Source organism: Pseudopodoces humilis, chromosome 3 (assembly GCF_049639895.1).
Source record: "Pseudopodoces humilis isolate 2021_Gansu_Grassland_sample_001 chromosome 3, ASM4963989v1, whole genome shotgun sequence".
NCBI classification, from domain to species: domain Eukaryota; kingdom Metazoa; phylum Chordata; class Aves; order Passeriformes; family Paridae; genus Pseudopodoces; species Pseudopodoces humilis.
In genome coordinates this window covers 37,545,835-37,558,825 of record NC_142202.1, presented here as the reverse complement: position 1 = coordinate 37,558,825, position 12,991 = coordinate 37,545,835, and the positions used below count along the sequence as shown (strand labels likewise).

Sequence of the window (12,991 nt, the reverse complement as noted above, 5' to 3'; positions counted from 1 at the left end):
ATTTTAATATCCCACACAGTCTTCTGGTGATGAAAATGGCTGTGAGGCAGAAAACGATGCTCGTGATGTGACTTGGGGCAGAGTGACACCCCATTTAATAATACTGCAAAGTTTTAGACTTCTGACAAATAACCTGAATTTAGCATGTGGGGCATGAGGGCAGTTGTCTGGATTATGCGGGATAGAGTCAAACTCAGATATTTGGGGCTTTTCTTTTGGTGCTCCTCGGAGTTTAACACCAGTGTGTTCTGTTGTGTTGTAGTACAACCGCTACCAGCGCTATGGGGCCGAGGAATGTGTGCTGCAGATGGGAGGAGTGCTGTGTCCCACCCCTGGCTGTGGGGCAGGCCTGCTTCCTGAGCCAGGGCTGAGGAGAATCGTGTGTCAACCAGGCAACGGAATAGGCTGTGGGGTAAGAACCTACATCTTCCTCCTAGTGGTGTGGGAAATAATTGATATTCTACAACGAACTCTAAGGCAAAGGGGGGGAAATGTGGTTGGCTTTTTCACCTTTTCCGTCAGTGACTCTGAATTGCCCTTCAAACCAGAGTGGGATAACACAGCTCAATAAACAATTTAAATATAGCACAATGGCTTAGGAATGATGACTTCATCATGTAGCATGTGTCCACTCCGTAATTCTTTGCTTTATTTGGTTTAAGAAGTTGCTGAGTAGTTACAGTAAGAAATTGAACTGTGCAAATGAAAATCCAAATGCACTCTGACTTTTTTCTCCTAGAACTCACCAAAAATGAACAGGATCTTGAGCAAACCATTTATTATCATATAATTATTTTTTTTTTACAGAAGACGGAGAGGTAGAACAGCCTGTTTGTGACACTGTAGTGACATTGCTTGTGCACGTTAAAATACATGATGAAAAGAAATATAAAAATATTTTTGTTTACTCATAAAAATCATAAATCCCCTTTTAAGCAAGGGGAATGAACAATTAATGGTGGATTTATGGAAATCAAAATCAGATGAAACTTGAAAATACTTTTGCTGAGAGATCACATCATATGGACCATTGACATTTTTGGCAGTAGAAAAAGCAAGTACTTTACAAGAGTCAAGCTTTGGGGGAAACAGATGTACATAGAGATAAATCTATACATAAAAGAACCTATTAAAGGTTCAGTCAAAGTGACTAACAGGTGTTTGCACTATGTGACTCTTTCCACAGTTGGCATTATGGCAGAATTCCATGGACACGATGAGAGAAGATAAAATATCTATATTTGTAAAATACTAGGAAGCTCTTTCTGCTCTCTTTCTTGTGGAAAATGCACTTTTTATTGCAGTTTTGATGCTGCCCAAACTGATACCATGGAAGAATAATAGTTTGCTGAACTAAGAAGTCGCAGTAACTTGTCTTCTTTGAGTAGGTTAGCATCTGTCGACCTTGGTAAGACTTCCTATCTGTCCATGCAGTGGTGCATGTAAAACAGAGTACTGCCCAAATTCATTGGGCAGACATGGAGCTATAAAATAAAGCAGAATCTGGGAAAATAATAAGAAACACAACTGCATAAACAAAAGGGAGTGCCTCTGGATTAACTATTAGGGATTGGTTAAAAAAGATAAAATCACTTTATAGTTTTTATTTAGGTCTCTGCCTGGAAGTGGTGAAAATTGTAGTGTATTTTGCAGCTTCATTCATCATCACTCTGAATCTGCAAATGCCCTGTAAATAAAGTGCACGTAGCCTAAAGGATTGATATATTGCCTGGCTTAGCAAACTGCTCTGTTTCCTTCTAAGGACTCCGTGCTGTGCTCAGTAGTGATCAGATCTGCAGCCTTGAGTGTAAGCTCACCCTTTGTTTTGAATTATGTGACGTCTTGAACATTACAGGGTACAATTCACTGAGGCTGAAATGAGAAGCAGGAGGCTGGTCTGGAAGCCAAATTTTGGTAACATTAAGGTCTTTCCTCAGAATCCATACAGGAACAGAGTGAAAATATATGGCTTTTAATCTTTCTTTGCATCTTAAAAAATTGTAATCTCAAGGAGGATTTGCCAGAGACTTCCTGTGGTGAGGGTCCTAGCACTGAAGTCAGATGCCAGTGATAAAGCTGTCTGAAGGTAAAGATCCACCTGCAAGGACACCTAGACAGTTATAAAAGCTATTTATTTTTACTCTATTTTTATGAGGCCATTTTCAGTGTTTTCTATTCTTAAACTATGATGTGGTTTTTCCCAGTCACAACCTGACCTTTTCCAGTTTGAAGGCCTTCCACAAATTTTTATGGAATCCAGGAAGATCCATTTCAGAGCTCAGCATTCCCTCATGAGTGTATGCGTGATTTACAAGCTCAGAGAAAGGCCCAAGATAAAGAAATTCTCTATTATCAGTTAAAAAAAAAGACTGCAAAAAGTGTCTTGCAATATTTAGCCCATACATCTTAGATTAGAAACAAATTCCTTGCTGACGCTGGTAGGCAAAGAAATTAGGAAAGTAAAGTGAATCTAGAGATTCTTTATGAATACCTGCATCATTCTTTCAGCTGTACTTCAAGTTATGTAGTCTTTTTTTTGAGTATTTGAACCTTTGTCTTTGGTTAAAGTTCATATTGATAACAGCAGAAGTTATGTCCAACATCAGAGGTCTGTTATTCACACAGAAGTCCTTGCAGAGAAATAGTTGCCTATTGAACAGAACAAGTTGACTGTTCCGGTCTGAATTGGCATGTTAGGGTAGCTAACAGCTGTCAAGTAGCTGAGGATGTTGGTTTGCTGATGAGATGACTCAGGGGACAGAGGAAGGACAAGCGGTCAAGAGAAAGTCAAGGCAGCAAGAGAGAAAGGGGTTCAGCAGCCATTTTAGAAAAGTAAAGGAACACAAAAGAGAATAAACTAGCCACCAGGGAATGAAGCAAAATAAATATTCCAATATTCAGAGAGCTAACTGTGGGAGGCAGTCCCAAACATGACTATGACCAAAACTGAAGGAACACTGAAAAATGAACAGGTGACAGAGCCAGGTTAGGATGCAGACATTTTGGATTCCTCAGTTTCTTACTCTATTATGTGGAATGAGAAACTCTTTTGAACAAGAATCTCTTTTTGCAGAGGAGCTGCCATTGATATCACAGGTAAATGTGAATCTCCAGGAGAGTGTTTATAATTTGCTAAAAAGGACTTTGGTAAAATTAAAAGATGTATTTTGCTTTGCCTCGGGAAATTTGGAGACAGCAACATGCAGGGCCTAGAAACAGTCTGGTAAATGCCTATACAGAACTGTAGCAAAAAGATGAGGAAAGAGTTTTAAATGTAAGCATCTCCATATGTACCCTCTGCAGTCAGGCACTGCTATCTATTCAGGCTTTCAGGGGAAAAAAAAAAAAAATACAAGACAAAAGGCTTATTTTGACTGAATAGGAGCATGCAGATATCCTTTTAATGATTATGGATAGCCCTTACCTAAAGCCAGGTTGTGTTACCACTGACTGACTCTACTGATGTCTAATATTTCTTATTTTTTATTATTAGCCATAAACTTATTAATTGATTTACTAAGATATTACCATTATACACTATTCTACCTTCATTACTATGCATCAGACTTATGTTACTAACTTCTATTGCTCAGCTATAAAATCTTGACATGTTTAATACTAGAAAACAGCAACAAAACATTGTAGATAGTACATATTGTACCAGCTGGCCTAGGTACAGGAAAAGCTGTGGTAAACAAGGCATACAAAAGCTTTATGAATAAAACATTTTTGTCTTGTTTTATATTATACTGGCATATTATTTACTACACATTAAAGAAGCTTGGAGTTAAAAACAGGTTAGAATGGCTCTTCAAAAGGGAGTATGCAACTTGTTTGTTAAGAAATGTGCCTTGGTTTCTACACATACAGCTCAGTTGCCTTGCAAAACGTTCCTTGTCAGTATCTTTCAGTGGGATGATAACTGACTGACTGATGTGGAGCTGCATCCCAGATTTTGCTCCACAATGGTATGTTGTGCATCAACAAGAGTAAATGCTTTGCAGCATTCAATATCAGTTGACCTATCCCTTGAAATTGGGTGAGAAGGGAGATACAGGATAATGGAGACAGAGCCTCTGCTGGTCTTTTCCCCTTGAGTTTGTTCATTCCTAGCATAGCATATATAAGCATGAAAAATAATATATTTCCACAGATTGGCTGTTGTTTGATAATCCCTGACTAAGAGACCTGACTCTTGAAGGTCCATTGATGTCCTGAGACCACTCTAAACTATACTAAGGTTTGGGGTACAATTTGAAAGATCTTAGGAATTAGCTGTCCTAATTGATGATTTTATTGTTCTTCTTTGAGATCCCCTAATGTGAAAATCCAGTCTGCAAGTGGGTACTCAAATGTAGTGTATTAAATGTGCAGTGATAAAGTAAATTTCATAGTTTTTCAAAAGGAGCACAAAATTTGGGGTTATTTCATCTCTTTTATACCATATTTACTGTTCCATAAACATAGTGCATTGAAGAACATCAAGAGATGCGTTCTCATCATCATCACAGGTGAAATTTTATGGCTGCAGATTACAAGAGGTCCCTGAAAAAATCAATGTATATAAATACCGTGTCCTCCTTATAAATAGAATTCCTAGGCTGTTGTATTACATAAAACAAAATCCCTAAGGCAATTTCACTCTACCCAGCAATTTTTTCCCATTGATTTCTCCTTGCGTTCTTCTTCCATGGCTAAGGAAGCATATGTCAAAAGCAATTGCACCATATTTGTAGGATTAATAATTGTCTGCCTTTTCACTAAGCTTAACAGAATATAAGACACTTAAACAGTTACATGAGAAGTGCAATATATATTCCTGTTGTTTGCAAAGCTGGGGTTTTTTGTGATTCATCTTCATGTGTTCATGCATGTCCTAGCAGACGCATTTCATCCTCAGTAATGTCTTTGTTAAACCCGGTGATAAGGATGTAGGCAAACCCCAAACAATTGGGGAAAATCCTTTGTTTTGAGGAGACAAATCTGAATTATAAAAATTCCAAGCAATGAGTTTTTATCCACTTAATTATGATAATTCAAATGATGATTCTGTTAGGTGTGTATGTTCTTCTAAGCTTCTGGGGCAGGGTTGTTTAATTTAGGCTTTTATATGTCAGTTGAAGTGCTGTGTGGATGTACCCATACTTCCTCTGGAATTCAAAACAGCTTGCAAATACTGTTTCATACATGTGAAAGTGCACAAGAGTTTCAGAAGTAAAAAGCAGTTTCCAAATCTGGAAGTTATAAGTATTTTATTGTGAAGTTCAGCTTTAATGCAATGCATTGTTATGATCTACATGGACTTTCTCTAATTCCTCCCCCTCTCGAGTCTGGTATTATCATGTTATTCCATATATAGTATCTGATCAAAATTTTTGAAAGTCTGACTAACCTCAAAGACTTTATTTTCAAACAAAGATGTAGGTATAAATGTGTGGTTCAGGACATGTACTTTGTTTCTTTGTTAGTAGTACCAAGAGAATGTTCAATGTACATAAAGAAAAAACAGGCAACTTTTGAAATAATTTGACATATAAAGATAGTCAAGATGAGTAGTAGTAATTCAAGACAACCTTTGAATACTTGCACTGAAAAGAATCTTTTCAATTTTATAATCAGGTGAATAAAAGGTCATGGGTGAAGAAGGGCTGTGTGTAAAATTATCTGAATTATTCCCTTAGTTTTGAGATGGGAATGGAAGTTGAAGCAGAAGCAGGAAATAGAGGGTCCAAGGTTTTGAAAAACAGAGGAATAATTCAAAAAACAAAAGACCTTGAGACCTTTATGTCGTTTGCAAAACACTAAAATGGAAATAGGAGATTGCTGCTATCTAGTAGCCATCGCAAAATTGAAGGGTTATTCCTTGTTATTACATTTCAGGTATCTGTCCTTGTTCCGTGTGTCATTAAATTTTTGTTTTTAGGAGAATTCACCGGAAAGGTGTGACCATGGAAAAGGTAATAGCTGAAGATATTGCTGCGATTAAGAAACCAACTCACAGCAGGAGTGTTTTATAATATTGTAGAGGGTGTGTTTTCAAGGCGAATGAAAATGAGACAGACATTTTCTATTATTGCTAAATGTTGAGCTGCTAGCACTGCGCCACAAGCTCTAAGCAGTAATCATGTATTGCTTTCCTCTATTGAGTGGGCACTCCAGCCTTTAGAAAGTGGAATTCCATCTTGTTGACACATTATGCTTCAGTAGCTGAGCAAGTTGTTCAATTGCTAAAATATGACAGGCTGGCCAGAATTCTTTTGAGATTTTTGTGATCTTTCTTTGTTACTGTTCTACATAGGTTAAAATTAACTGTAAAAGCATGGGGCTTTCTGAGATGTAGTAGAATGTAAATGTTCTAATAAAGAGTTTACCCCAGAACTGCACTGTGAAATTAATCAGCTATGTATTGCTGCCAAGGTGCATTATTTCCATTGCCCATGTCTTGCAGCGCAGGGCAGTTCATTGATCTGGTGACTGATGGGAAACTCAGCTGTTAGCAGTGACTGGATAAAGAAATCTGGAGAATGTTTCCATTTTTAACAGTATGGATCACATTAGTTCACAGGACTAGAAAAAGAAAAACAAATACTTTTATACAGAAAACAAATCAAGTACTTACACTTGGTTTAAAAGTAGAATAACTGCTTTTTCCTTTGCATCCCAAATCATGAAATACTAGCTAGAAAAATACGGTTAGAATATATGCAAGTCTCTTCCATTCTATGTGAGCTAAAACTGAAATTTCATTACTTTTGTCTGCTAGATGTCCAGAATATTATGGGATATCATATATGTGACATATATTTTAATGATATATTTTATCACATATCATGTGATACAATTCTGTATCCCTTGATTTACGTAGGGTATAGCTTTTACCTGACTTCTGCATCATGCAGACATCTGGAAAATGGCTTTGTACTTACACATTGCAAATTGAAAGTGCGGTGTCTTCAGCTGTTTTTGCTTGACTTATTATTCTGTGGCCTACCGGTAAAATTTAAAACCATTTTAAATCTGTCATATGTGTTCTAAGACTGGATCAAGGAAGCAGAGAAAAGAGGTAGTTGCACAAAAGAGGATGGAAGATGATGTTCTCTGTAATCTAGAGATATCACAGATAAGAGAATAACACTGTATTTGAGTCTGGGAAATTGTATTAGAGAAAACTAGGATAAAATCAAGTTCTTGCTTTTAAAGGTCAAAACTGGACGCACAGACCTAGGAACTAGAGAGGATAAAATTGATGTCTGTGAATGTAAACCAGCTCAGACTGGGATTTGTAACAATTGTTTTGCAGAAGATAAATGCTCCCAATTTAACCAATTTGTCTGAAATAGGAATGAGCTAAAGTTGCAAGCATTTCAGAACCATTTTAAATTGAGGGCTGAGATAAAATAGCAGTTGGGTTTAAAATCACATCAGTAGTTGATTTTAGGATTTATTAGCTAACTTTTAGTCCTTGTAAACTGTTAAATCAAACATTCCCCTGGAAGGATGCTAGGGATTTTCATATTAGAAATAGAAAACACTTGACTTTTTCACTTGTTCAGGATTTAGATTCCAGAGCCCAAGATACCTGGGCTTCATTTTTCTTCACCTGTGGAAAGAGAACAGCATTTTACGGTAGATGCAGTGCAAAAATGTGCATAATTTAAAATTCACAGCTTACTCTGAATTGATTTTAGCACATAGATGTGGAAAAAGACTTCCAAAAAAAGTACCTCCTCTGGAGAGATTCCTGGGTTTAGTTACCCATTGAATGTATCATGCTTTCATGCTCAGGTCAGGATAAATTGATCACTGAATTTGAAGGAAGGTCAAAAAATTTCTCTCAGGGCCTATTGTCAGAGACTTGATATTCCGTGCCAGAGTTTTTGGACAAGATAAATACCATCTTCAGGAATGTAGGGGGCATTTCTCACCTAGAAATTCCTTGTTACTTGAAGAGCCACAGGCTTTGATGACATCTTTGTCTATTTCGGACTATGCCTGTGGCACAGCACAGTTTAGTCTCTTGACAACTGAAGTGCTCTTGTCTAATTAAAGTAATTGGGCTCCATGTAGCAGTATCTGGGTGATGTTTAATGGCTTGTGATGCTCAGGAGATTATATTAGATGAACTCATAATTTTATCTAGTCTCAAGTATAATGGAAGTTTATGACTGGACAGAACTTGCAACTACTTTTTCCTTACTACTCCTCTTCAGCGAAGTGCCTAGAAATATGTGTGACAGTCAGGGGACGACATATTATCATGTGACCCATCAGAAAAGACATGGAGTGCAAAAATCAGAAAGAGGGAAAAATAAACTGTTCATGGGATTTGTCAGTTAATTCTGCATGTATGAAAAACAGAGCTCTGTATTCTGTCTTCATATTTCACTGACACGCAGGATAAGATTATTCTCCCTTATTTGAGAGAAAGAACCACTTCACACATGATGGAACAGTGTAGCCATTTTAAATCAACCTTCTGCTAATAGGATAAAAAGTCCTGGTTATAGCAGCCTGTCCCAGACCACGAGAGATGCCTGAGATTTCTTGCTTATATAGCTTATATACTGGCTGCAGTTTCATAATCAGTAAGACAAATACAAATGAATTTGTAAATTATCAGAACTAGGTGTTAGTGGAAGATTTGGTATGAATAAACAGATCTATCACTGAATCACTGGAGAGGGAACAATAATGCAATCAGGACAGGATGTGCTGCTTGAGAATGGCAGCTGCCAAGGGGAGGATTCTAATTGTTCAAGAGGCTTATTTGAGCAATCTTCTAAAAAATTTCTGTATTTGAACAGGAAAGAGAAACATGGGCTGAATGCAGGAAATCACTTATAAATGAAAAGGAAAATAAATAGGAATCAAATAAGCCTATTTATTGCCTTTCATATGAGGGTTCATATGAAGGCCTCCTGAGGCACTTTGGATTGTATTATTACATCATTGTAAAAAATCAGGAGGTGCTTAATCAATGAGAAATTATGGAGTAAAGAGCTAGGACCAGAACAATAAGACTTTAGATTAAAATGAATCTATTGATGGGCATTTTTTAGCTTAGCCAGGATAAAAATTCAAAGTTTTGAATGCTAAAGAATTGTCCTCATTATGTGGCTGGTATAATTCTAGCCTGTAGCCCAACCCAGAGGTAAATCACAAGATTAATAAAGTGAGGAGCTCACATAGATGACAAAAAAACATGTCTTTCTGCTACCTTTGTGGCACTTGTAGTCTTCATATTGTTGGATGTCAGAGTAAAAAAATGCAATAGAGATTTGATGTTTAAGTCTATTCAGTGTAAGTACAAACATGAAAAACTGTAATTTGTGTCAGTTTGGAACTTACAAATAATGAGACATTTTTTTACTAAAAGGAGTACCCCCAATTAAAAATGTTTACAAGTTTTTGTATTTCTTTATTAGCTGATCAAATAAATGTCCAAAAAGTGTCTTTCTCAACTTTATTTTGACTCTGCAAATACAAAAAAATCTCTGTTGGTCAGCCACTCTCTTGGTTCATTTTTGCAAGACACCATTTTTCACGTAGAGGGCATAAAATGGTAACTGATCAAGACTACGAAAGATTTTGTGATAAAAAAAGGAATGGCAGAAAATGCAGAGTACAAGCACACCATAGGGAGGATATTGTGCACTGGCATTTTCCTGAAGAATATTTCTTTTGTGATGACAAACAAGACGCTGTGTAATGCTTCCCAGTGCTCCGTGTGGGTTTACACAGGGTTTACTCACAGGGTTTCTCACTGGACCTTTAAGGAAAAGCTTTTTCAAACACATTTCAGTTATAATAGAATGTTGGTGGAATGAAGCAAAGCCACTCCTTGTCATTTCACCAGTACAAGAGAAATGTTTATTTTTCATTGCACATGTTGCATTACTTGTATGTACTGTATAGAATCCAGATTGACTGGACACCGTAATGCATCCCTTTGGGTAATGCTCCACGAAGAGTAGGGTGAAATTGGCTTTAAAAATATTGAAAGTATAGCTAAATGTAGTTCTCATACAAAAATTAATAGCTTTTTAAAATAAAATCAGGTCCAATAGACTTACTCTAAGATCAATTCCCTCACCACTAGCATTTCAGTAAGGTATTTAATAATGATGTCACATGCAAAACTTTATTATTTCAAAACCACTTCAAAGAGATAGCAAAGGCACCATTCCACAATCAAAGCTCATTTTGAAGTGCTGAAACAAAGCTGATTTTCAATTATCAGAGTCAAAAAAAAGCATCTGAAAACTATCTTGATTGCTGCAAAACTGCTGTCTTTTAAGTTGCATAACTCAAAACAAATAGATAACGCTTATGAAGTTTCAAACAAAAATTTTATTCTAATAAAGCATAAAAACCACTCAGCCTGAAAGAGAATATCTGGGTAAAGTTATAAGCTTCTAAAAATGAGTTTAGAATAGAAGTTGCATCTCAACTTTAACAACTATATTAAGGTCACTAAGCTATAAAATTGGGACTAAAGAAAATGTTGCAAAGTCAAGGGCAAACTATGAAAATAAAAGAAAATGAAAATATAATGATGAAATTAAAGAAATCCCTTACACAGTAATAACATTCTGAATGAAAAGCAAGGACACAGATTTGGAGTACAGTGACCAACTGTAATTCAGTGGGAAATAATAGAAAACCAGAATGTAGTGTGTGCCCATAAAATCCTCATGAGATAGAGAAGTAAAAATTCTGATAAGGATAATAAAATATGTCTTTGAATGGAGGCCTTGACTAAGGGCAGAAAATCATGGGTGGATAATCAAGACTCAGTTAACTACATTTTATCCTTATATTTCACAAAAATTAAATAATTCATGCCACGCTTTTTTTTTTTCCAAAAAATCTGACATTATGTTGGCTGACAATCACTACCATGATAGCAAATCTATTCCACTGACACTTACAAGGAATAAGTAAAGAGATAACAAGAAAGGCTTGAACATATTAGTGGCAGACTTGTTGAGGCTAAGGTAAATGAGAAGTAAACAGGCTGGCAAAACTGGGCCTTGTTTCCCTTAAGAAATATCAAATAGCAGTAATAAGTTTTGTATGTACCTCTATCATTTTTATGCCAGTAAAAATGCTCACATATGTAGAATCAAATAATGACGTTGATAAGTCTCTTATGCACACCTGAAACAGTTATATTAAAAAATATTGAATTTCAGACCACCAGTCTAAAGCCAGTGTTTGTTGCTAAATGTAGTCAATATAGTCTGCAAACAAAAAATAGGTATGAGGCATGTTCTATACATATACAAAGCTTTCATATATACAGAAAGCTTTGTTTTCTACTTACTTTGCTCTTCAAATTACAGTTAATGTAAATTTTATTCCTTTGTTTTATTTAGGGAACTTCTTGTAGGTCTCTTAAACAAGCTTTTTGAAATTCCTTAGTTTTTATGTTAAGGATATTTACCTTAAAATTGAATTGAGTGACATCATTCTGAAAAAACAAAATAGTTGAATAGTTGGATATACCTTTTGTTGGCATAGACTTTCAGTGACATTTGACCTAAAGCAGAAAGGTGGAAACTTAAAAACCACTGGGAGATCAAAACTGAAATCCACAAGTTCTTACTGGAGATGGAGGAGGAGTAAATAGGAAAGTGAGGGCAGCCTTAAGATGAGGTCTGAGAAGGCGTGGTGAGAACTTACAGATTATTCAAAACTCTCACCGATGCACCAATATATTTGCTCCTTTTACTTGACTCCAAGAGTGAGAAGTTGCTCCTCCATTTTGTGGGAACAGCCAGGAAGGAGACAGTAGGAACATTCACTTGTCTCCTCTGCTGAGAGCTGTGACTTTATGTGAGGTGGTGCCACACCTCTGGTTGGTTGGTTGGTTGGTTGATCACTAGTAAGCAGGTTGAGATGGAGAATACCAGATAGTAAGGGGGAAGAGTTCTCCAGAGATCCGAAGCAGAGTCTGAAAATGCATATTCTACAAGGAAAACCGAGGATTTATTACATCCTCTGATAGGTGTCTCAGGTATAAATCAGTAAAAGTATAGATGAGAGTATGTGTGCCTTGGCTGCATGTATTCAGAATTATGGGAAACTACCTGTCACAGCTTTGTGTAAGTGAACATGGAACTGAGATGGTTACAGTAACCTGAACTACTGAGTGGCATCCCTGCCCATGGCAGGGGGATTGCAGCTAGGTGATCTTTAATATCCCTCCCAACCCTCCCCAGTCTATGATATCATGAGCTGTGTGTGGAAGTTGCAGTGTGCTGGTGTGAAGGGAGCAGGGGGGGAAATGCAGGTGTGTACAGAGTGGTCTGTTAAGTAGGTGAAAGCTTTACAAAGATATATAAGCATCAACTGTATAAAGAATGACCTAGCCACATGACCATGATATTTTACATGAGTTTATGGTCATTGCAGAATTTTTTTGTGAATGTATATTGATTGGATACCAAACTTTGTGTTTGCAAGTATCTACAGGTATCATATTTTAAAATCCTTTTACACTGACAAGAATCTTTTTCTGGGCCTGAAGTAGCAACCTAAACTACTAAAGTAATTTGGGAAAATGTTTTGGATTTGAAGATGGAAAAAAATATGGCTGCCAAACAGTGCATTGCTCTGAGCTAGAAAACCACCATATCCTACTATGAGAGGAGTGACAACAACTGGTAATTGGTGAGTTAAATAAATCAAAGAGGAAATAAAATGTACAATAAATGTACAATGCAATAATAGCTTTTATATGCTGCTGTGGTTCTCACCAGTGGTGTTTTCATAAAATGCATCACAAGCTTTCAGTGTTCAGGGAAACACATTAGTGGTTTTGAATAGTTTTTATTATAAGCCATGCAAATAGTGTTTGTCCCAGTGGGGTGTGACACTAATTATTAGCAAAAGATCTCTTGCATGATTTCAGTCCACACAGAATGAACAGTTCAGTTTTTATTTTCAGAGTGTGACATATAACTATGCAAAACTGCATTAGAAAACA

The 12,991-nt window shown here is 36.6% G+C and overlaps 1 protein-coding gene across 2 annotated transcripts in view; it reads left to right on the top strand.

The window, feature by feature from the left end:
* Positions 1 to 12,991, top strand: part of PRKN (parkin RBR E3 ubiquitin protein ligase) — a 693,701-nt gene that overhangs the window by 584,140 nt on the left and 96,570 nt on the right. The window contains exons 9-10 of one of the 2 annotated variants that reach the window (XM_088052827.1): positions 263 to 412; positions 5,924 to 6,041. In XM_088052827.1, coding sequence (XP_087908953.1) covers positions 263 to 412; positions 5,924 to 5,968 — 195 coding nt within the window. In that variant the 3' untranslated portion in view covers positions 5,969 to 6,041. Of the gene's footprint in view, positions 1 to 262; positions 413 to 5,923; positions 6,042 to 12,991 lie in introns of those variants that run through there. The other variant, XM_088052826.1, reaches the window with a different exon arrangement.